This window comes from Eulemur rufifrons, chromosome 8, assembly GCF_041146395.1.
Source record: "Eulemur rufifrons isolate Redbay chromosome 8, OSU_ERuf_1, whole genome shotgun sequence".
NCBI classification, from domain to species: Eukaryota; Metazoa; Chordata; class Mammalia; order Primates; family Lemuridae; genus Eulemur; species Eulemur rufifrons.
The window spans coordinates 13,718,879-13,743,373 of record NC_090990.1 but is presented as its reverse complement, the minus strand read 5'-3'; the positions used below and the strand labels follow the sequence as shown (position 1 = coordinate 13,743,373).

Here is a 24,495-nt window from a genome sequence, read left to right as displayed (position 1 = left end):
GGTCGCTGAGGCTCCCAGCACCCCGCACTGGACACAGCTGAGCCACTCCGGCTCCACCTGCCCCCGAAGCCGGTCCCGGCGAGGTCTGGAGCGCGAACCCCAAGCGGAAGGCTCAGACCGCGCCAGCCCTCCGGGGACCCCACGCAGCCCGGGCCTCCAGCGCCCGGCGCGCCAAGGGTTAAGGAGCCCGCGGGGGCGGGGGCAGTCGGGCCTCCAGGCGCGATTGGCTGCGCCGCCCCGGCCCGGGCCTCCGCGCCCTGCCATTGGCCCCCCGGTGGGCCCGCCCCCCCGGGACTGGGCGCCGGAGCCGCGCGCTCGCCCGCGGGGAGCCGAGCGCGCCGCCGGGGCCAGCCAGCCGCGCCGTCCGAGCAGCGCGGAGCGGAGCCGTAGCCCGAGCCGGGAGCCGCCTGCCGGGCGCGGGGCGCTGGGAGCAACGCGGGGCCGGAGCGGAGCACGCGAGCTATGGTGAGTGCCGCGCCCGGCCCGGCGGTCCGATCCAGCCTCGACGGTCCCGGGCGGTGGCGCCGCGGGCGTCCCCGGGTCGGCCCAACTCTCGGGGGGCTGGGCGCTGGCTGCAGTGGCGGCCCCCGCCCGGCTCTCGCAAGGCGTGGAGTCTGGGGGCGCCTGGGCAGGGCTCGGCTCTCCGGGTGGCGCTGCGCCCGGTTCCGTCGGGGGCGGCCCGACCGCGCGGAGCGTGGCTGTGGGCAGCTGGCCGGGACTGGATGTGAGGGACTCAGTGTGGCCAGTTCGGTTGGGGGACATTTGGGGGGTCCAGAAGTCCCTGGACTCGGCTTGACTTGGAGACCCTGGGCAGCCAGGCTGGGTCGGGTCGCAGGTGGCGGTGACCCTGATGGGTCTTGATGCAGCTGGACCTGAGTGTCCCGGGACGCCGAGGTCGGTCTGGGGTTCCACCTGGGGAATCGTGGGTGGCTGCGACCAGCGCATTCCGAGGGCGCTGTTGGGGCTCTCTGGGACTGCGGATCCCCTGTGGCCTAAGGGGTGGAGGTGGTGGCTGAGCAACCAGGTCCAAGACTGTCAGAGACCAGGACACTTGTGGGCCCTGTGTCCAGTGATCCTGTCTCTCCAGCATCTCCTAGTAATGGCTCCTCAGAGGAGGGGTTTGTTGAGGCCCGAGTGCTGACTGGGATGGCACCAGAGAGAAGGGGAGAAGGGGAGAAGGGGAGGAGGATTTCATGAGGGTCTCTGAAGCCCCCAAAGAGAAATCCATTTGATCCAGGCTGGGCTTCTTGACGGCTGTCCCGAGGGGTGTGTTGTTTCTGGAGCCGAAGAGCCAAGGCCCACCATTTCCCTCTCTGGGGGCTGGTGATTGCCTCCTCATCACAAGATGAAGGCCACCTACTTCTCTTTGGCTTCTTTCCCCATGGTCAACTCCCTCCCCGCTGCCCAGTCTCCCCCCAGTCCTGTTCTGTGCCCTGTGAAGCGGGTGCAAGTCACCTTGTTGGTCCTGAGGAGGGCAATGTGCCGTGATGGTGGTGGCCAGTCCTAGGAATACAGCCACCTCCACTTCTCTGTGATGCCACTGCCAAGTCGGGGGGACCAGTGGGAGCAGGACAGACCTCCTATAAGCTGAAGCATCCCCCAGCGACTCCCCAGGACCAAACCCTGCTCTGGCCAGAGCTGGAATCTTCTTACAACTCCCAGTCCTGTCCCCTCCACGTCCCCTCTCATCCCTCTAGTGTCTTCCTCCCTTATCCCCCACCTCTTGCCTCTCTGGAGTCAGTAGCAGTGGAGTTATGACGTAATTCTACACCCGAAGGTGACTAGAGACCACCTTGGACTCAACCCACCTCCTTGGTTAGGAATCTCCCCTGGAACACCCTGCCTGGACAGTTGCAGTGGCAGGGAGGACACCACCTGTGGACCAGCACTTGATTTAAAGTCTCAGTATAGGGGCAACAAAAGGAGATAAGAATTGAAGGTTGTATCATCCACCCTGCCTCTAAGCCCAACCTGACCTAAGTTACTCAGAAAGAGAACTTTTTCCTCTTTAAAAACCACCCCGTGCTGCCTTGGTGACACTTTATGGAGCCTTACAACCTGAGCAGCCTCCTAGCCCATCAGGAAGACCCCAGGCTTTGGCATCAGATAGATTTGGGTTCAAAGCCCAGCTCCTCCACTTCCCCACAGGGACTTTGGTGGGGTTGTAGCATCAGCCCTGAGTTTGAGTTTCCTCATCTGTGAGATGAGATGATAGGTCTTATCTCCCAGGAGTGAGATAACCAAGTGAGAGTGCTTTACTTGAATACAGCTCAGTTTCCTTTCTTTTACAACCTTGAGCTCCAGTTGAGCAGCTCTACCTAACATCTAACCTAGTCTGGAAGAAGGATTAAAGTTTATAATATCATGGGGAGAAGAAGGGGACAGTGATACTTAGAGAATCATTTGTTTGTCATTCAATAAAAATTTATTGAAAACTTACTATATGCCAAACCTTGTGCAAGGGAGGAAACACAATAAACATAAACACTGTGTTAAGGGAGCTTCCACGGGGCCATTAGTGTCTGCAGTGGTCCTCGGGCCAGGTGGCATGCCTTTAGGAGAGGTAGAGAGATGCCAGGCAAGGGCTCCCTTCTGGCTGGAGACGTGAGAGAAAGCTTCATTGAACAGGTGGCACTGAACTGGAAAGAATGTCCCAGGTAGGGGGACTTGTGTGACGGAGGACCAGAGCTGTGAGAGCACAGGAAATGCTCAGAAGCCCAGAATGGGGCTGGCCGGGTACCTGGGTATGGGAGCGAGGAAAGAGGAGAGAAAGTGGGCGAGGAAGTTGCTGGGGCCAGAGAGTAAAGGCTTAAGGCAGGCGGAGGAAACGCGCTGTGATCGGGACGCACCGCGCATGGGTGGGGTAGAGGCTGACGTCAGGCCTCCTCGGCGCCTGTCATTTTGGTTTCCCCTAAACGCTGGTTCGTGTGCTGTCATTCCTGAGGGGGTGGTGATTCAGGACTGATAAGGTGTTTATTCCGTGGATCTCCTGCTCTGTGGGTTTTAAACAAATGCAGTGTTCCCTCCCAGTGTGGCCGAGTTTCCCCTGGCCCTGGGTTCCTAATGGGCTCTTTGGAGAGCATGTTGTTTGTTTCCTGTTGTCCTCCTGAATCTCCTGTTGGTCCCCAGTTCCCCACCCAGGTCTCTAACCCCTTGGCAGGGAGTCAGCGCTGTTCTTAAAGGCCTCAAGTGGACCCTCCCCCCCGCAGGCTGTAGGGTGAGGGTTGTGAGGAGCCTTTTTATATCTCCTGCCTCCACTTGTCCTTAAACCACCCAGCAGGAGGCACAGAGAGGTGAAGGAGGTTGCCCAGGGTCACAGAGCGAGATAGTGCCAGAGCAGGCACAAACCTCCTGGACGTTTGGAGGGCTAACCAGGCAGACAGGTTGGGGGAAGGAGGCCCAACCCAGCATTCCCAGTCTGCTGTGTGTCACCTTGAGAATGTTCCTTCACATTCCAAGCTGGGGGCTGAGTTTGGGCCACGGCTGAGGGCTGGGAATCCTCTTTACTGCAGAGCGGTTGAGTTGAAGGCAGGGTCCAGGGCCTAGGACCTGAATCCTGGAGGTACCACCAACTTGCTGTGTGACCTAGGGTCAGCCATTCTCCCTCTCTGTGCCCGCTTGGCTACCAAGTGGGACAGATTTGCTCTGCTTCTCAGGATGTTTCTACAATGGATGTAGAAACGGAAACTATTAAGAATGTGAGGGAAAGTGTTATTGTTTGAAGATAGGAGGCTAGCCACATGCCCCAGGCCACTCCGGAGCCTCCCAGCCAGGCAGGATGGAGTTCCCAGAGCACAGCGTGAACCTTTCCCTGGGCAGCCAGCGCCTATGCTGGTAACTGGGCCGCTCCTTTGCATTGCTACATTTTTTTGGTGCACAAGGATGTTGTTACCATTTGTTAAAGAATAAATACAGTTTCCCAGACAGAACTGGAGAGACCAGGCCCTGCCAGGGGAGAAACAGGATTTGAGGGGTGAGAGAACCACAGAGGTGGGCTCAGCAGAGCATTTGGGGCATTAGCTGAGACATGACCAGCTTGGCCAAAGTCCACACTTTGACATCTGCGGCGAGGGAGGAGCCATGAACAAATGTTTACAACTTTTTGTGCTTCTGCTCAATTTTTTTCTCTTCAGTTGACTAGGCACACGCCCCTGCCATAGTCAGTGTGCTTCATTCATTCATTTGTTCATTCACCAAACAAGTCCACGAGGCACTGGGGCTGTGGTCAGTGCTGATGGGACCGGCCGGTCTCTCCTCCACACTCTGATGGACGGTGGGCAGAGCAGGAAATTACAAGCACAATTACTATTGCCAAGGAGACACACGGGGTGCTGTGGGAGTAGATAGGGGAACATGGCCCGGGGATCAGAAAAGGCTCCCTGAGGACATGACATTAAAGATGTGGCCTGCAGGATGAGTGGGACCGGGAAGAGAGTCTGGGCAGAGGGGGCAGCATGTGCGAGACGCACAAAGCACGGTGCCTGCGGGAGTGAGCTCACGTGGGGCACAGCGGGCGATGCTTGGGCGGTGGCCGGGGGCAGGGGTGCTCAGTGGTGGTCACTTTAAGGATCTGGGGCTCAGGAAAGGTGCTGGGCCTGGCTGCTGCACCTTCTTGAAACTACAGAGTGCTTGTGTTAGAAGGGGATTAGGAACCATCTAATTCAAAGCCCCTCGGTCATAGGCGGGAAGACCGAGGGGCAAAATGAACATCTACTGTGTGCCTGGCACGTGAATGTTGTCTCTGCTCTTCACACAACCCCAGGGAGTGTGGATGCCCCTATTTTAGAGCAATAAAAGCTGAGGTCACTTGGGGAACGCGGGACTGGAACTAGGCATCAACCTCCTGATTCCTCAAGGTTCTGGCTTCAGTTCCAAGCTGCCACTCAATGTAGCAGACACTTGGCCTTCCCGGAAAAGCCCCCCAGGACAGGGATAGAGTGTAGAGCCAGTAGCTAGAGGCATTGGGAGCTGATTGGGGCAGGACACAAGGAGGCTGAAATGCTGATTATCTTTCACCTGCGCAAGCACTTGACAGTAAGGCCTTTTCCTCCCCATACGCTGGCTGTTCTTGGATCGCACTGATAATTAGTGGCAGAGCGAGAACTTGAATCCAGGCCTTGTGACTCCCAGCCCAAACCTCTATCTCCCCAGCTCAGATAACAGCCCCTCCCTGCCTGGCACTGCCCAGGCCCCCAGCCTGGGGCTCCAGTGGCCCCATGACTGAAGATGTCCCAGGCTTTCTGGGCCACATGGCCCTGCGAGCAGGGGGAGCAGCTCCTGGCCCGGAGCCTCCTCTTGTCATCCTCTTCCCCGCACACTGCTTTGCCTGCTTGGCTGGGAGGCAGGAGGGCGGGCCTGGGGAGACAGCCAGGCAGGGTAGGGTTACAGTGTAAACACAGTCATGTCAATATTTACTTCTGCTGGAACCAGAGCCTCTCACCTCCCTGCCTGCCTCCCAGGAGCTGCCCATCCAGGTGCACATGGCCTGCTCCACATGGCCCTGGTCTGCTCGTTGAAAGCAAGGCCCAGGGTGAAGACGTCGCTTCCAGCCCAAGCTCTGCCACTAACCCTTTGTGTGGCCCTGAACAAGATACTCTCCCCTCCTGGGCTTCAGTCTTCCCATCTGTATAATGACACAGCTGCAACAGATCCACTCCAGAGCCGTTTTCAGCAGTGACATGTAGGATGACAAGCATGATGCTCTGTTCAGAGCACAGACTCGAAGTTGTGCAAACCTTGGTTTGAATCCCCGCCCCACCGCTTCCTCACTGTGAGACTGTGGGCAAGTCACTTAGCCCCTTTGAGCTTTGGTTTCTTCATCTGTGAAGTGAGACTCTAGTGGTACCTACTGTGGAGCCTCCTTGGTGAGCAGTAAGGAGCCAACACTTGCAGCTCACTCAGCATGGCTCTTGGCAAGAGCTAAGACCCGAATAAATGGTCATGGTGGTGGCTGTTTTTCCTAACAAGCGTTTTATGATTCTCTGAATCCAGACACTGGGTTGCGTCACTTGGAAACTGTAGCCAAGGGAGGGGACTCTAACCTCAAGCCCTCCTGGTATTCTGGGGCCACAGGCCGGGCTGTGGGAGTCCGGGGGTTGAGAAAGCCCCTTGGTCAACACCGTGCACACACGATAGCTGCCGGGCCCGTGGAGTTCCTTCTTGCTGGGCAGAGGGCCAGCGCTGAAATGACCTCAGAGATATGTGGCCGTGAGAGGGATGAGGGCGGGTGAAGGGGCGGGAATGGGAGGAAGGACTCATTTCCTCAGCAGCCTTTTCACAGACGCTCCGAGTCCAGTACACAGATGAGCTGTTCCAGCCCTGGAAAGGAGGGCGTGCGGGGTGGGGCTGGCCCCCTCGAGGAGCCAAGTGTGAGCAGGCAGCGTGGGGCGGTGGGGGCTGCCTGTGCAGCAGGTGGGCCTTGGAGACCCACGGGCCCAGGTTCAAACTTGGATCCGTCCCTTTTGTCTGTGTCACTTTGGACAGTATGTCACCTCTCTGAGCTTTATTTTCCTAGTCTCTGATATGGAGCTACTGGGGCCTGTTCTGGATAGTATTGGAAGACTTGAATGAGATTCTGTTTCAAGTGATCCCAACTCATACTAGCACACACAGGGGGCTCCATCGATATCAGCTGCTGTTACTGTCACGCTTGCTGTGATGAAGGCACTGGGTGCCAGTCTGCAGACTTCCTGAGGGCAGAGATTGTACATTTTTAAACATCGTGTACACATCTTGCACAGCTGACTATTTACAAATGGACACACCTATGTACCACCTGGATCAAAACATAAAACATTTCCACAGTTCCCATCTGCCCGCTCCTTCAATCCCCTGCAGCAGGCGGCCACTGAGGTGCTTTCTGTTGTCCCTCTAGTTCTCCTGGTTTTGAACTTTATCTGTGTGGATTCATGCAAGTATACTCTTGTGCCTGGTTCCTTCAGCTTCAGCCAACACTGAGTGTGTCTGAGGTTCGTTCACGGTGCCTGTACCAGCATCTTCTCCTTTCTAGTCCGAGTCGTGTTGCACTGGGTAGATGTACGTGTAAATGTCCCGTGTGAATGTCTGTGGATGACATCTGGGTTGATTCCAGTTTGAGGCTGCTGTGACATCTTGTGTGAGTTTCCTCCTTGCAGACCTAAGCACTTGTTCCTCTTGGGCATGTACCTAGGATGCACCTGCTGGGTGAGAGGGTGCACGTGTGTATAACTTTCTTTCTTTTCTTTTTTTTTTTCCGAGACAGAGTCTCACTGTGTCACCCGGGCTAGAGTGCCGTGGCGTCAGCCTGGCTCACAGCAACCTCAAACTCCTGGGCTCAAGCGATTCTCCTGCCTCAGCCTCCCAACTAGATGGGACTACAGGCATGTGCCACCATGTCTGGCTAATTTTTTTTCCTATTTTTAGTTGCCCAGCTAATTTTTTTCTATTTCTAGTAAGATGAGATCTCGCTCTTACTCAGGCTGGTTTCAAACTCCTGACCTCAAGCGATCGTCCTGCCTTCACCTGAGTGTGGCCGTCACAAGCCAGAATGCTAGGATTACAGGCGTGAGCCACTGCACCCGGCCGCATGTTTAACTTTCATAGAAACTGCCACACAAGTCCTCCAAGGTGGGCATTCCATCTTCAGAGGTATCATTCACTTCTTTGCCAACAGGCCCAAGGCCTGGCCTAGAGTGGGCTCTCAGTGAATGTCTTTTTGTTGTTATTGTTGTTTGTTTGTTTGTTTGAGACAGGGTCTTGCTCTGTTGCCCAGGCTAGAGTGCTGTGGCATCGGTCTAGCTCACAGCAACCTCAAACTCCTGGGCTCAAGGAATCCTTCTACCTCAGCCTCCTGAGTAGCTGGGACTACAGGCACATGCGTCAGTCACCATGCCCAGCTCATTTTTTATTTTTTGTAGAGATGAGATTTCACTGTTGCCCAGGCTGGTCTCAAAATCCTGGGCTCAAGCAGTCCTCCCATCTCAGCCTCCCAAAGTGCTAGGATTACAGGCATGAGCCACTGTACTGGGCCTTGAATGTTATTTGAAAGGAGGAAGGAATTTGAGTCCTTTGTTTGTTTTAATGCCTTGGATCCACTCTGTTGCCTCCCCTTCCCTCAGGGCCTGGCAGCTGTGGGCTGGCCTTCTGCCCAGACCCTGGGCTTTGGGCTTCATCAGGTGTTCTTCAGGGTAGGGAAGGGGTCCCAGCTCTGGAGACCAGGGCCACAGGGGTCTACTGCTGATGGGTTGTGTGACCTTAGGCAAATCCCTTCCCCTCCCTGGTCCTCACCTTCCCCTTAAACCACTGGGTGGATTGAAGAAGCTTGTGCAGCTCGCCGGTTTCTGGTGGTCGCCCTCCTTTGGGAGCCACGTGCTCCTGCTGATCTGTGCTCGCAACTGCCACACTCAGGAGCCCCAGCTGGCCCGTATCTCTGCAGAAGGACCATTTAGGAACATGGGTACCCTCCCTAAGCGCCGCATCGGGAGCCAGTCCTCCCTGGGTGAGAGGCTGGCAGAGGGTCTAAATCCTACTGCTCCCTGGCTCTGTGACTTTGGGCAACTCACTCCACCTGTCTGAGCACCAGCATCCTCATCTGCAGGGTTGTGAGGACCAAATGAGGGCCCACCTCACTGTGGGGACAGAAGTGAAGGGGGCAGCCGTATCCCTGCCCTTAAGGAGCTATATTCTTTTTTTTTTTTTTTTTTTAAGGAGCTATATTCTAAGGGAGGAAGCCAGAGACCAAACAGGCAAACCAACCAACCAGAAAGATCTCAGGGGGAAGAAAGGAGAAAATAGATGGATGTGGTAGAGGGGGGCGGAAGCTGTGCTAGAGTGGTGGCCAGGGAGCAGGTGACATCGAGCTGAGACCTGAGTGTTGAGGAGGGGCAGCTGGGCAAAGAAGTGGGAGAAGAGAGATCTGAGCAGAAGGAACAGCATATGCACAGGGCCTGGGACAGGGACCAGGAATTTGGCATGTGATGGGTGGCAAGAAGCTGGCATGGCTGGGCAGAGGCAGCCAGGGAAAAGGGCAGGGGGGGAGGTGTGGAGGGGCAAGTCACATGGGGCCTTCTGTGTCGGGGTTGGTATTTTGTTCTAAGAGTGATGGGAAGCCCGCGGAGGGCCCCACAGATGGGGCTGACGTGGTTTGGTTTAAGTTGGTTTGGTTAAGCCGGGAAAGGCCCTGGCTGCTGTGTGACACGTGGGCCGTAGTGCAGAGGCCGTGCAGGTGAGCGGCGAGTGGGCCTTGTGTGTTCGTCTGTCCTGCGGGAGAGGAGGCTTAGGTTTCACCAGGATCTGGGATTTTAGCAGCTACTTCAGGGAGAGGAGAGAAATAGACAGGCATTCCAGGTGCTTCGAGACATTCCTGGCAGCAGGGCACAGTAGGCACAGATTGCTTTTGGAGCCTAACCAGACCTGTCTTAAGCCTGCACTTGACCTCAGCCTTCCAGGGTGAGCTGGGGATTCTCCCAGAGTGACCCGTTCCCACCGTCCCAGCCCCTGGGGACCCAGGGAATAGGGGCCAGAGGGCACAGAGCTAAAACCTGCCTCTCCCACCTCCGCACACCCTGCGGAGAAGAGAGGGCGGAGGAAGTGATGGCCGCAAGGGTGCACAGCCCTCTGCCCTCTGGGCCACTGCTCCCACGGCCGGCCGGGTGGAAGGAACCCTGTGGCTTTGTGGTTCCCGGGTGTCCCAGGCTGGGATGGGACAAAAGACAGAAAGGGAAGGCCGTACTTCATCTTCCTTTGCCCCGAGTGTGCAGTGGGTGGTTACTCGACATCCTGCTGGGCTTCCGGTGTGGGGGGCGGGAGGGGGAGGCAGGAGAGTTCACGGAGTCGCAGAAGGTGGGACTTAGACTTCATCCAGACCAACTTCCTCACAGGAAGACAAAGGCTCAGAAAGGGAAAGAGACTTGCCTGAGACCACACAGTGAGTTAGAGGGCAGAACTTAGAGGCTGATCTCTGAACTCCTGTTCCAGCGCACTTTCTGGTTGGGATGTAGGCTTTGGAGCCAGATAGACGTGGCTTCTAGTCCCAGCTCTGTCACTTAGTCCCAGCTGGGTGACCTTCGGTGAGTGACCGTTTCTGAGCCTCAGTTTTCTCCTCTGTGAAATGGGATAATGGCAACACCTTCCTCAAAGTGGTGTTGTGAAAAGTGGTGGGTAATTTATGTCAGGTTGTAATGCTCCTAGGACGGTGCACATAGTAGGTCCTTAGGAGATGGGAGCTGCTGTTGCTCTTGTGGATCTGTCATTCCAAGCCTTGTGAAGTGCTGGAAAGAATGACACTGTGCTCACTCTCACCATGCTGCTTTCTGATGCACGCAGTTAGGGAGGGGAGGAAGTTCCTGTCATTGGCCCATCTCTCTGCTACTTGTGCATTTTATTGTCCTGTTATAGTTGGGAGATCCTTTAGCCAGGGCCTTCATTGCCAGCACCACCCCAACACACACATACACACACACACACACACACACGGCTCAGGTGGGCTGGAGCTGTACTATCTGCCTTCAGCCCAAATGGAGTCGGGGGGCAGACAGGCCCAAGGTGGAAAACTGGGGGGCCCCCACCATCCACATCGGCTCCCTGCCATGCACCCACCAATGCCTATTTGTGCAGTGTGACCTAGTGGGTAAGACCAGGGGCCATGGGATCAATTTGAGCTCGAACCCTGGATCTACCACTTATTTGGTGTAAAGGACCTTTTAGTAGGTGAGTTTTCCTCTTTGAGCCTCGGGTTTTCCCATCTGTGAAGTGGGGATAATAACTGCCTCCCATGGTGATTACAAATTATTAAATGAAAGAAGATACATTGAGATGATGCATGGTGCATATTTGTTGCCCTGCTCAAAGAAGTGGAGGGCACTAATAACAATATTGACACGTGTCCCAACCTGTTGGCCTATCCCTCTTTCCATAGCTGTTCCCAGAATCTTCCCTGACCACCCCCTCACCACCACCCCCATCGTGTGTTCCGGACTGCTCTGGGCTGAAATCAGTCAGTCAATCCATCTCTCTCTCTGCTCGATCCCTGCACTAACACGGATCAAAAGCTCAAGCTCTGGCCCGGCCTGCCTGGGTTGCCTCCCAGCTCTGCCAGTTGCTTGAGCAGCCTCAGGCAAATTTCTTAACCTTTAGCTCTGTTTGTGCATAAGTAAAATGGGAATAACAGCAGCACCAAACTTACATGGAATGGCTTAAATAAGAATGGGAGTCTTGTAAAGCTCTAGGATCAGTGCCTGTCGTACAGCAAGTGCCTAATTAATGTTAACTGATTTATTACTAGACACAGTTCTGCAGGAGCAGAGCCTCTGCCTTCTCAGCACCTGGCAAGGAGGGATTTGGGCCACGGGCCTTGGAGAGTTGGTTTCCCAGTGACACGGGCCTTCTCGGAAAGACTTCTCAGGGCCATGATAAAGGACGAGGGTCCCATTGTGAGCCCGGGTATCTATCTTGCAGACTCATCCCAAAGCCCTGCTGTGCACCACTGCCCTTAGCAAGCTCTCAGTCCCTGTAGGAAAGGGAGGCAGGAGGGCCCTGGTACTATTAGGAGATGACCAGCCTGGGGCTGGCAGGTTGCTTCAGAGAAGACTTCCTGGCCTTGATGACACTTGATGATTCTTTGCGGGGAAATTATATATTATTAACTTGTGGCTACATTAGGGTTTTTTTCAGTAATCCTTTTGTTCTCTCCTGCCTATAGTTTTACCAATCTTGGTGGTGATGCCATAACAATGGTGTTTATTGGGTGTTTGCTATGTGCCAGGCATATACAGTGTTACAGGTTGTATGTTGTAAATTCACTTAATCCTCACTTCCACTCAAGAGGTATTTATTATCATTATTCCTATTTTATAGATGGGAAAACTGAGGCACAGAGAGGTAATATCTCTCAGTCAGTAAGTGGCAAAGCCAGATCTGAACCTGGGCAGTTTGTCCCCAGAGTCCAAGTTCTTAACCACAGTGCTGCAGTGCTTCCTCTGTAACCAACTTCTCCCCACGGTGCTCGCCACCAGGCAGTCTCCTGGACTCGGAGGGCTTCTCCTCCGTGGAGTCCTTTGCAGCCAGTAAAGGTGAAGAAATTAACATTAGGATTTTCTGTATAGCCTCCTAGCAGCATCAGCTCTGGAATGAGCAGATAAAGACCTCCAAGAAGGAACATCTGGAAGTTCAAGCCCTAGAAAATAAAGGGCCTGAATCAGGAGGAGGAACAAAGATTAGGGGGCATTTAATGGGGAGAGGGGGGGAAGTCAGGAGGCTGAAAGGTTAGGATTCAGATTGAACCAACATTTGCTGAACACATCTTCCACGCCAGTCATGGGGGTGTCCGTGCCCTCCAGGAACTCCCAGGCCTATGGGAGAGATAGACAAGCCAGTGGGTAACTTGCTGAATAGTGTTTGGTGAGTATGAAGGCCCAGAGGAATGGATGACTAACTTGGCCCAGGGAGGTGATGTTTGAGTTGGGTCTTGAAGGTTGAGTAGGAGTTTGCCAGCCAGGCAGAGCCAGTAGTGGCAGAGCCAGAATTTAAACCTGAACAGTCTAGCTCCAGAGTCTGTGTTCTCACCCACAATGGCACACTCGGCTCTGCTGCCTTACAAGGCCTGACCTTGGGATATGTGACACTCTGAGATCTGGGTCACTCAGTGCAAGCCCTGGTCAACGGTCCAGCCATTTTCCCATGCAACTCCTCCTTTTGTTCCTTACAAACTCCACTCCCTGCACTCCCTGCCCCCTTTTTTTTTGGTGGCGGGGGAGGGTGGTAGTTTAGTTGACCAGCCCTACAAGGAGGGTCTCTGTCTCTCTTAAATGGCCAGGGCTGTGGTGTTCTGAGGACACACAGATTCCACCCCCAGCACCTGTGGCAGTGGAGGAGGCACAAGGGAGAGAGTGAACCATGTCTTGTTTTGTTTCTCAACCGTTTTCCTTAAGCACATGAGCTGTACTTTGCGTAAGGCACCTCCTCAGATCATTCCAACAACCCTGGCAGGTAGAGGTCATATATTGCCATTTTAAACATGAGGAAGGTGACTCACAGAGGTTGAGCCATGTGTCCAAGGCCACACGGCTAAGCAAGTAAGTCAAGGGACTGGAATTTCACCTTGATCAGTCTGACTCCAAGGCTGATGCTCATGTTTTTAAGCCACTAGAAAGAACAGGTTATGATGGGCCATTTGCCTTTCTGGTGACAGATGCTTTCGCCCTGTTCCAGAAAACCTCTGTGTTTGCAGTCAGGACGCCCGGGAACTGCAAGTTAGTGGTAACAAACATAAGATTGCATAGATTGCAGCGCTTCTCAACTGGAGTGTGCGTGAGAATCACCAGGGATGCTGGTTACAAATGCAGATTTCGTTGGCTTCATCCTAGAGATTGTCACTCAGCAAGTTGGAAGTGGGGACCAGGAACCCACATTTCCAGCAGACTCCCTGATTCTGACGCTGGTGAGCCACAGAACGCGCTTTGGAAATCCTGATTTATTGCATGTCTGCCCTGGGCCCAGCACTCTCCTGGGCATTTTATTTTGCCATTTCAGCCATCAGAACTTTGCCTGGTGGGTGAAATCAACGTGGAGGGAAGTGGGGAGTCTTCAAAGAGATTTCTACCAGTCGTGATGACGACATTGTAACAAGTGTGTCTAAAGCATTGATTTAATCTTCAGATCAATAGAACAAGGAAACTGAGGCTCAGTGGGTTAGGCAACGTGCCCAAACAGGATATGGTGGCAGAGCTGGGGTTAAAACTTAGATTCCTCTACCTCTGAGGACAGTGTTCTTCTGAGTGTCCCATGCTGCCTCTTCTGCACGCTCCCACACGGAGATTCTTGGAGGCATCTACCAATCACTGCTGTAGGTAAATGTGGGATGATTAATGGTGGCAGTAACTATCATTTATTGAGCACCCATTCTGTGCCAGGCACAAGGTATAGAATGGTGTGCAGACAGACGTGGTCTTGGATAATTGCCCAGAGCTCTAAATATGAGCAAGGTGCTGTGTGAGCTTGTATCAGAGGAGCCGTCCCAGGCAGAGAGCAGGGACAGGGGAGACATCCCTGAGGAAGAAACATTGGAGAAGAGATCTGAAGGATGTGTTAGGCCTTAACCAAGTAAAGAGATGGAGAGAAAAAGATCCTAGGCCTGGGGACCAGCATGTGCAAAGGCCCTGAGGTGCATGACCTATAGCATGTTCTGTGTAGCTGGAGTGGAGAGCAGGGGTGAGGCTGAGCAATGGGAAGCCACAAGGGGCTGTTTGTATGTTTTCAAGTCTAGAAACTTTAGGTTTTATTTTCTTCTCTACCAAAAGGCCCCATTTAAGCCCTCAAAGGAAGAAAAGGCAAAAATGTATAACGTGCAGGGCGGAGGGTTCACCTGGCTCTGGTAGGGGTGTCAGCAGTGAGGTAACAGGATCCCACTTGCCTTTTATTCAATGCACCTGGGGCTGCTGAGTGGCGATGGGCTTGGGGGAGGGGCAGAACTGGAGTCAGAGGACAGCGGTGGCTCAGTCCAGCCCAGGCCGGTTGGTGGTGGTGTTAAGGGAGAGGCAGACAGAGATATTGAGTGAAGTTGACAAGGCTTGTGATTGATTGTGATGGGACAGGGGATCCAGCCCGTTGCTTTGACAAATGAGAGCATAGGGCCCAGGAAGGTGTCACACAGCCCAAGCATTAGAGCCCAGATGCGTCCCAGGACCTTCTAGCAAAACTGTGACTGTGGGGCCCACATTACTGGCAGCTGCTTTTGCAAAGTCCCTCCAGGCCTCCCATGGCTGCGCCCCCTCCCGTTGCCCCTTCCCCCTGCTGAGTCTAGCGGCTTCAAGAGAGTGGGATGCTTTGAAGCACCTAAACGGGAGGGCTGTGCTCTGACCTCAAAATTCTTTCCCTGTGACCTCTGCGATCCTGGAGAGACCAGGGCCCTCAGGACCCTGCCCTCTCCCAGGCTTTGACAGAGTTCCACGGAAGTGGGGGTCAGGGCCGGAGCCGCTGTGCACAAACAGCCCTCAGTGGGAGGTGGGGAAGGGTGGGCTTCCAAGTGTGGGGAGATGCCTCTGCCATGGAGAGAAAGGGGGATGCAGGGCCAAAGCCTGGGCCTTTGCTGGGGCCTGATCTCTGACCTCTGTTTCCTCTTCCAAACTTTTTTTTTTTTAAGACAGGGTCTCACTCACTCTGTCACCCAGGCTAGAGTGCAATGGTGCAATCACAGCTCACTACAACCTTGGACTTCTGGGCACAAGTGATCCTCCTGCCTCAGCCTCCCAAGTAGCTGGGACTGCAGGCATGTGCCACTGCACCCAGCTAATTGTTTTATTTTTAAAATTTGTTTAAAGATGGGGTCTTGCTGTGTTGCCCAGGCTGATCTTGAACTCCTGTCCTCAAGTGATCCTTCCACCATGGCCCCCCAAAGTGTTGGGATTACAGGTATGAGCCACTGTACCAGTCTCCTCCAAACTCTTGAACTGGAGACTGTTGGCTGCCATGTTCAGATTGTCTTTTTCTTCCCCCAGTTAAACCTGTTTGGCAAATAAGACCTCTGAGGTGTTCAGTTAAATGAATTCTTAGCTCTGCAGATCTCGCCCCACCTCCCTACCGTGGACCAGCCTGTCCCCCTCCTGGGATCCAAGATAGCCATAACTCTCCTATTATGCATCTCATTGCCCTGCACCTGAGCCCCCCTTTTCCTTAGGATTTGGATCTCTCTTGGGGGTTCAGGCCCTCCCTTTTTCTCACCGGGTTCCAGGGCCTACTCACCCCTCAGGCCCCTTCTTCTCCCTGGGAATTGCCCCTAGACCCTGGGCCTGGCCTGACCCCTCTCTGGGGACGAGGGGCCCTGCTGTCTTAGAGACTATTTCTACCCCCCACCCCCACACCACCACCAGCCAGGGCGCTGTATCGCCCAGGGACTGGCTCTTTCTCAGCCTGACACATAGTAGGGGCTTAAGCAAGGCACTTGCCCCGCTCCCCAGCCCTCTCCTGTGCCTCCCCTGCCTCCCTCTCGGGGGATTTTTGCTCAGGGAGCCTGTGCTCTGTGGCAGCGGAGCCTGGGAAGCAGCTATTGTCAGCTGAGAACCTGGGGCGGCAGAATGAGGAGGGCCGAGGGGGGGGGGAAACACGATGAAAAGTATAGGCCCAGCCCCCTGGTGCCCACACCCTGTTGGGTCAGGGTGAGGCGAGCTTAGGGCAAGTCAGAGAAGCGCCCTCCCCACAGTAGGGAGCTCAGTTATGGCAATCACTGCACTAGGGAAATCCGGCAGCAGGTTCTGGCACGAGGTGGCTGGAAAAGCCACCGCTGGCCTCGTGGACAAGCCAGGGTCCTCTTGAGCTCTGCTGATGTTGGGACAGTAACCTGGGCCCCTTGTGTTGTGTGCCACCCATTCTCGTTTCTTCTCTTACCTGTTACTTGTCTGTTCTGTGGAGCAGGAGGTGGGAGCCACAGTTTATTGAGCACTAACTTTGAGCCTGGCCCTGTGCTAGAGCAACGAATGCATTGACGAGTCAACTCTGAAGACATGGGTCCTATTATGTCCCCATTTAACAGATAAGAAAGCTGAGGCTAGGTGAGTCTTCGTGCCTCGGCCAAGGCCACACAGCTGAGAAGTGGTGGAGCCAAGATTCTGGCTGACTTCACTGTCCGTTTCTGCAGGGCCCTGAGGACCATCCAGCTTCAAGATGAGGATGTTTTGCTTGTGGCTCAGAAGGGCCACATGCAGCAGAGAGGGGAGGATGAGAAGGAGGTTATGGGGGCCACTCTGGAAGGGAGCAGGTGGAACCCTTTCAGGGGGACACAGGCAGCAGGTGGTACCCTCTCTGGGGTGGGGGGACACGGGCAGCAGGTGCTACCCTCTCTGGGGGAGACACAGGCAGCAGCAGATGGTACCCCTTCTGGCAGCTGGAAGCTAGTTCTGAGCTGGATGAGGAGCTGGCACTGTTCTGTCCTCCGGGCACTCACGCCCTTCAACTGTGACTGTTGCTTCTCTCCACTGGCGGGGGAGCCCTTGAGGGCAGAGACCCGGGCTGCCTCGGGTATCTGCCCTCAGCGATGCTCAGGGAAAGATGCGTGGAGGGAGGGGCCCTCGAATTGCTGAGCTAGAGAAGGGGTGGGAAACAAATAAATAAGCCTTCCTGGGCCGGGGTGGTGGTCCTGGAGCCGGCTTCTTGTTCCTGTGGTCAGCAGGGATACATCTCTAAGTGTTTAGTGTCAGCTAATGAAGAAAATGAATTCAGCACAGAAAATTGCACTTTGCAACCAATTCCGACCCCATCTACTGTGTAATGTGTTTCCTTAGAGAACAAAACCTGGAACAAAAGGTGTGTGAGCATTTCTCCTGGTGATCTCTGATCCCTCCGTTGAAGAGATTGCTCAATGGGAACCGTTTTTTCCTTCTTGGGTGATTTGTGAGTTTTCTTGCTGTCCCCAGGTGGCAGTGAGTCAGCCATAAAACTCGTCAGGAAAGTCCAGAGGAATTTTTCTTCTCCGTCAGGTTCCATTTGAGCAGTGCTGGGTGACACCCAGTGACGCGCGAGGTTGGAGAAGGAAAGGCCGCATACTCCCTTAGCCACTTGTCTCTGCCACCTCCACCTCCGTCTGTCCCCTGCCTTCCTGGGGCCCAGACCCATCTCAGCCAGAGCAGGGGGCGGGTTTAGTGACCCACGGGCTCCTCCAGCCTGACTCAGCCCAGCCCAGGCTCTCTCTGGGGAAAATGAGTCATTTCTTCAACCCTGAAATGTTTCTCTTTATGTGGGAAGAAGGGAAGAAAGGGGTGAGGGTGGGGAGAGTCCCTCTTGGTCCTCCCCCCTCTTGTTTCTCAGCTCTGAGAAGCTCTGTAGCCTCGGATGGAGGGAGCCCAGGGCCACCCAGGGTGGGGCAGCCAGACCTGGTTAAGTCAGTAAACCGCGGTCTGACTGCCATTAGGGTCACCCCGGGCTGAGCGGCGGAGTGTCAGTGCCCCACTGATGGATGGTCTCGCCCTTGGGGACAGACCCCCATCCCTTTCCTCTGCCCACCCAGCACCCTCCTGGGGTGGGAGGCTGCAGATTCATTCTACCCCTTACTGCCCTTAAACCTGATGGGGTTAAGGAGGTGTATAATGGAGAGGTGGCAAAGTCCTCCTCATGCCCTGGGAGGTGCCTCCCTCTGTCCCCTTCTCCTAAGCCCCCCGTGGGCCTTCCCACCACCTCCAGGGAGCTTGTGCCAGCCACTATTGATTGGTAGTGAGAATTTGGAAATCTGGCTTTGTAGAGGGAGAGAGGTATGTTAGGTTAGATCAATTGGTGATGTCTGCCGGGGCCAGGGGAAGGGTGGGCACGGCCGCTCCTAACTTCCTTCCCTCGGCGGGAACTGCTGGGCCTGGGCTCCGTCTCATGCCCTCTCTTGATTTCCCAGTTATTTTCTAGGTGACCTTAAGTAGATCATTTTACCTCTTTGAAACTCACTTCTCTCATCTGTAAACAAGAGAGATTATTACCACCCACAGTTGTGAAAACAAATGAGAAAACATCTGCAAAGCAGCCTCATGTCCTTTGAGTCTTTACTCCAATGTCCCTTCTCAGAGAGGCCTTCCCTGGCCACCTGTTGAAAATTGCCCCCATCTCCCATTTTCTGTCCCCTTTGCTATGGAACGGTTCCCCTCAGCACTTACCACAATCTAATGTGCTCTGTGTTTTACTTGTCTTATTTACTCTGTCTCCTCTTACTAGCAGAAAAAGTTCCGTGAGAGCAAGGATTTTGCCTGCTTTGTGTCCCGCTGTACCTTCCCAGAACAGTGCTGGTATGTCGTAGGCACACAAATATCTGCAAAAAGAGTAAGTGAACAAATGAAAGAATGGATGGGAACAGTGGGCAGCCTGTCCAGCCCGTTACTGGGGCTGTGTACATTTGGTTCCCCCACACCCCCTTCTCTCCAGCTGTGTTGTTCTAGAAGGCTCGGGCCTTTCTCCACCCACTCTCTCAAGGTCAGCTTATCCACTCTTGAGGTTTCATGCTTCATTTTTATAGTTGGGCTTTTCATACCAATGTACGAGGTCGCCCTGGGGAATCAAGTGGGGTACTTTCATCATAAAATTTAAAAAGGATTATTTTGGAATAGAATGCAGAATTGGCACGAATTTTTGAGATTTAAAAAAATGAGACCAGGCGCAGTGGCTCATGCTTATAATCCTAGCACTTTGGGAGGCTGGGGCGGGACAGTTGCTCGAGGCCAGGAGTTCAAGGCCAGCCTGAGCAAGGGTGAGACCCCATTGCAAAAAAGAGAAAAATTAGCTAGGCATGGTGGTGCGTGCCTGTACTCCCAGCTACTAGAGTCTGAGGCAGGAGGGTCGTTTGAGCCCAGGAGTTTGAGGTTGCAGTGAGCTGTGATAATCCCACTGCTCTGTAGCCCAGTCAGTGGAGTGAGACTCTGTCTCAAAAAAAGAAAAAAAAAAAAAGAGAGAGAGAGACTTCAGCAAAGGCTTGTAGCTATGTCCTCAAACCTGCTCGGGTGCAGATTCACTCCCCTCTGCCCTCAGGGTGCTTTGGAACCTTGTTTCTGGAAATGACCCCAACCTGGGAACCCTAAGACCTGACCTGGCTCCAAAGCCCCAGTCAGAGATTTTCAACAGACAAGCACGGTTTCCCCAGGGTGCACAGGCCTCATCCGGGCCTGGGCCCACTTCCCTTCCCTTTTTTTTTGTTTTAGAGATAGGGTCTCGCTCTGTTGCCCAGGCAGCTAATCATAGCTCACTGCAGTCTCAAACTCCTGGGCTCAAGTGATCCTCCCAACTCAGCCTCCCGAGTAGCTAGAACTATAGGTGCGTGCCTCCACACCTGGCTAATTTTTCTTATTTTTTGTAGAGACAAAGTCTTACTATGTTGCCCAGGCTGTTCTCGAACTCCTGGCCTCAAGTGATCCTCCACCTCGGCCTCCCAAAGTGCTGAGATTACAAGTGTGAGCCACTCACCCAACCTACTTATATACTTTCAATCTTATCAGGTATAGATACTGTGAATAGACCCATTTCTCAGATGAGGAGATTGAGGGTCAGAGAGGTTGAGGGACCCAAGATCACACAGCTAGTTTGTGGTAGAACCAGACTTTGAACTCCTGCTTTTGTCTTAAAGGTGAAGCCAGGAGAGGGCAGGTGTTTTTTCCAAGGTCACACAGCAAGTGAGCATCAGGGATGAGACTTAAACTCGGCACTCGCAGAGCCGTGCGTTGTTCCATTCACATGATGCTCAGAACAGGGACGAGCCCCATTGGCTGGCATCTGGCCAGAGGAGCCGCTGGCCGTGGTTGAGGGAGGATTTCTGCCCCCACAGCCTGGGGGCCCTGGCTGCGTGGCAACCTTGGGTTCACCCTCCGCCCCTCCACCCCGGCACCTTGTCGTGTTTATCTGCATCCTCTTCCCTGACATGTTTCTCTCCCTCCATCACCGCACCCCCAGCCTCGGCTTCTCTCCCCAGTCTTAGGAGTCATCCTTATGTTCTGGGGGGCAGGGCAGTTTGGGGGATCCGTGTGGGAAAAGTGCTGGCTTGAAGCCAGGCCTGTCGTCCAAGCTCAGTCAAAACCCCTTGTCCTTCCAGCTCCCTCCTCTCACCATCCCTCTGTCGTTCCTTTTCCTCTGACTCTTCTCTCCTGTCTGGGTTTTTCTGTCCTTCTCTCCGCCTAGCTCTGTAGGCCAACTTCTGACACCTCTGGCCCAAACAGCGCCACCTCCCTGGCGCCCCCATCTCCTATGCCAGCAGTGGCACTGCCATTTATGTCACATGGCCTGAGGCCCCAGGGTGGGGTGCATGGGGGATGCTGACAAAGCCCTGACTTGTGTCCCTGGCCTGCCCTTTGCACTGGCCAGGTGAGAAAGGCTGACTGGTCTCTTAGCCTCAGAGCATCCTCTTGTGTTTCCATGGCAACTGCACAGCCAGGATGTCTTGGCTTCTGCTGGGCTAAAGGCCACCAAACCTTCCACAGGGTGCACACAGTAGTGGGAAGGGAAGCATCTGTTAGGAGGTCAGAGATGAGTGGCACATACCTGTCCCCAGCTGTTAGTGGGGGACCAGCACTCTGGGCTCAGGTGGGGTGTAGGGTCTCCGGGTTTCATTCACACACACACCCATCCCCCATCCATCTCACTGGGAAACTATGCTGTGACTTCTCTCTGAGCCTCTGTTTCCTCATCTGTAAAATGGGGATGTAATGCTGACCTTAGGAGCTGTCCCGGCTACCCACGTGAGCCAGGTGTGGGTACCAGTCAGGGAGCTTGAGGAGGTGGGGAAGGCAGGACCAGACCGACGAGGGGTGGCCAGGGCCACAGCTCTGTCACTAGGGCCTGAGAATCAGCCCAATCTGCCGCTTCCAAGCGGTAGGATCTTGAGGAAGTACCCTTCCCTCTCTGAGCCTCAGTTTCCCCCTCTGTAAAACAAAAATAATTCCTCTGAGACAGGACAGCTGGGAAAGTGGAACAAGATAATAAATACATGGCTCGGCAAGCCTGGTGCCTGGCCCAGCACACAGTAGGTGTCCCTTAAGTGTTGCTACCTACAAAGGCACTGACCGGCCACAGCTGCACAGGGAGTCATAGTTCCTGCAGTCAGGCCTCATCCCAGTCCCCAAAAGACCCCCTTCCGGGCATGGCTGCTGGGTGCCCCGGCCCCTCCCGGTGGGGAATTCCTCCTCTGTTATTCACACTCAGACTTCCCCGGGAGGGCTGAGCCCTTCTTTGTATATGTCGCTGGCCGGCATCTGGCCTTCCTGAGGCCTGCATGGTGCTCTGGTTTGTGTTCAGGTTGTTTGTGTCCTGTCTTATCTCTCCCAGGAGAGGAGGGCAGTCTGGTGGAGCGCCAAGATTGTAGCTTCAGTCCCCAGCGCTGCCACTTGCTGGCTCTGGGACCCTGGGCAAGTGACTTGGCCTCTCAGAACCTCAGTTTCCTCCTCTGTAAGGTTTTGTGGGAAGAGATCTGCGCGGTGCCTGGCACGGGGTCAGTGCAGAGTCAAAGCCAGCTCCTTCGCTTTCCCAAGCCAGGAGGCCCAGCAGCGGGATCCGGCAGGCTCGGACCCAGGGCCAGGGAAGAGCCCCACACACCATCAAGGCACCACCCAGGCAGGAGGCAGGGGTGGCCACACAGCCAGGCTCCCAGCTGCTGACAGCTCCCAGGCCCCCGCATGGCTCAGGGGACGCTGGGGACCTCAGGAGGCCTCCCCAGAATGAAGGAGGGCTGGGAGGGAAGACACAGAGGGGAGGCCCCTACAGCACCCTGTGTGCGTGCAGGGGTTAGGCGCAGGCTCTGGGGCTGGCACGTGCTTCCTCACTAATGGGGGGACAGGGTGACATATAAGCAACTTGACCTCGCTGAGCCTCAGTTCCCTGTCTGTGAAATTGGGAGGTACTGACACACCCTGTCTCTTGGGGTTGCTGTGAGGAGTCGTTAACACCCGGAAAGTGCTTGGCACGGTCTGGCCAGGAATTTTCTATTTATTTTTAGGATGGACTCTCAGGGCTCACTGACTTCTTGGCCAAACTCCTCAAGTACCCATAAAACAGTAATAAAAAAATTTTTTAAAGCTTATTTCTCCAGCACCTTCCATGAGCCAGGCACTGTGCTGAATGCCTTCATCACATGACCCCACTTAATCATGCCAGTTCTCTGTGGGGTTGGCCTGTCAGCACCCCCATTTTATCAATGAGGAACCGAGCCTCTGAGAGGTCAGGTGACCTGTCGAAGCCTGCACAGCCTGGCCCTCCCACGGTGCGCCTTGTCTGGAGACGGTCGTGGACGGGGTTGGAGTGTCTCGAAGGGATCAGCTGGATGCAGCAAACCGCACATGGGATCCATGAACACAGGATCTGGAGTGGGGGCCACCGTGGACCGAACACCGCCTGGGGGCCGAGCGGTGTGTGGGAGCTGGTGGCAGGACCGTGTGACCACGCATATTTGTCCAGACTGTCCCCAGCAGGCAGGAGGCCCTGACCTGCCAGTGTAAACATCCGTGCTCCTTGTTGGCCTGGTGGGGGACCGAGACAAACTGGAGAACCAGCAACCAGTGCCTCCCGGTGCCAAGCTCGGTGCTGGGGGTGCCCCGGTGCACAGAGGGGGAGGTGGCTCCGAGCCAGCATTTGTTGAGCTTCAAGTATGTGCCAGGCCATTTATTCGCAAGGTCTTATCACATCCTTGCAACAGCCCTGCTTGGTCTAGATTGTTATTTTTACTTAGCTGATGAGGAAACTGAGCCCTGGAGATTGTACAGACCCAGCTGCATTGAAAGCTCACAAAACATGGTTTCCCGGGAAGGGGAGCCTGGGAAAGCGTTCCTTGGACAATATTCCCTTGCATCCGCCTCGCCGATACCACATTTCCTGTGCAGACTTCGTTCTGATGCTAATCCAGCTTCCCCCTGCTGAGACGCATCCACCTGGTAGCATCTCAGGGAGCATCTTCCCTCCCCGGTCCACTTTTTGGCACATGGCTATGTGTGAGCCGGCCAGGCTGAGGTGACCGTGACATCTAGCTGGCCTCCTTGGAAGGCCCGTCTGACACAGCTCAGGGGTTCTGCCTCTTTCTCAGGCAGGGAGGAGGATTTTGCTGGCTCTGCTTCCACAGGCTTGTGGCGTGGGTCTCAGGCGGCTTACTGGTTCTAGGTCCTCCAAATGGGATTTTGGAAATTGCTAAGACCTCAAATATCATCCTACCCATTTTACAGATGGAGAAACTGAAGCCGAGAAAGGGGAAATGTTGGCCCCAAAGACTCACAGTGAGTGGCTGAGGCAGAACTGGAGGTGAGGTCTCCAGGGAGGATGGCCCAGGCCAGGCTGACCTTTGCGAGCGGGGGTGGCACACGGTTAGGTCAGGGCAGCATGAACTAAATATGTTCCCCCAGATGCGTCATGACCCGAAATGCAATTTCACAGCCACTCCCACTCTGCTGCCCTCCTGGAGCTGTGCCCTGGAGATGCCCTTGGGCTCTCAGGAACGCTGATGAGTTCCTGTGCACGTGCCAGCAGCTGCTTCACAGGGTTCGGGTGGCCGAGAGCCTACGCAAGGGCCTCCTGCTCCCCACTTCCCAGCCCAGGTCTTGTCCTGCTCTGGCCGCCACGTTTCCTGTCACCCATGTTCATCTCTGGGTGCAGCAGAGCTGTCGCGTGGTTGTGCCTGCCCTCCTGCAGCCTTCCAGGTGCTCCTTGCAGGTGCGGACGCTGCTGTGCATATGCACCTCTGCTTTGAGAGGGAGGCAGCGGCGGCTCTGCTTTAACTTTGAGAACGTTGGGGTCCCACCCTGAGCCTGGATGTGAATCAGGAGATAGACTCCTGGACCCCACACCCTTGGCCACACCTACAAAAGTCACTCCAGAGGATTTACTTGGATACAAGGGGATTAAGACTCTACCTTGAGAGTGGGGAGCAGGGTCTCAGGAGAGGCCAAGGAGAACTGGGCAGCGACTGAGCCCGCTTTCCTGCCCACCTCATGGAGAGGAGGGTGCGGCTGCTGGCCTGGAGGGGTCCCGAGGAGGCCAGGAACAGAAAGTCTGAGAAGCGGGTGGGGGGCAATGGAGAGAGTCCAGCCA

At 54.9% G+C, this 24,495-nt stretch overlaps 1 protein-coding gene across 1 annotated transcript in view; it reads left to right on the top strand.

Moving 5' to 3' along the window:
• The first annotated feature begins 310 nt into the window (after positions 1 to 310).
• The window catches only part of ECE1 (endothelin converting enzyme 1), a 103,314-nt gene continuing 79,129 nt past the window's right edge, over positions 311 to 24,495 (top strand). Inside the window, exon 1 of the mRNA XM_069479464.1 lies at positions 311 to 465. Within this exon, the coding sequence (XP_069335565.1) occupies positions 463 to 465 (3 nt within the window). The 5' untranslated portion in view covers positions 311 to 462. The remainder of the gene's footprint in view (positions 466 to 24,495) is intronic.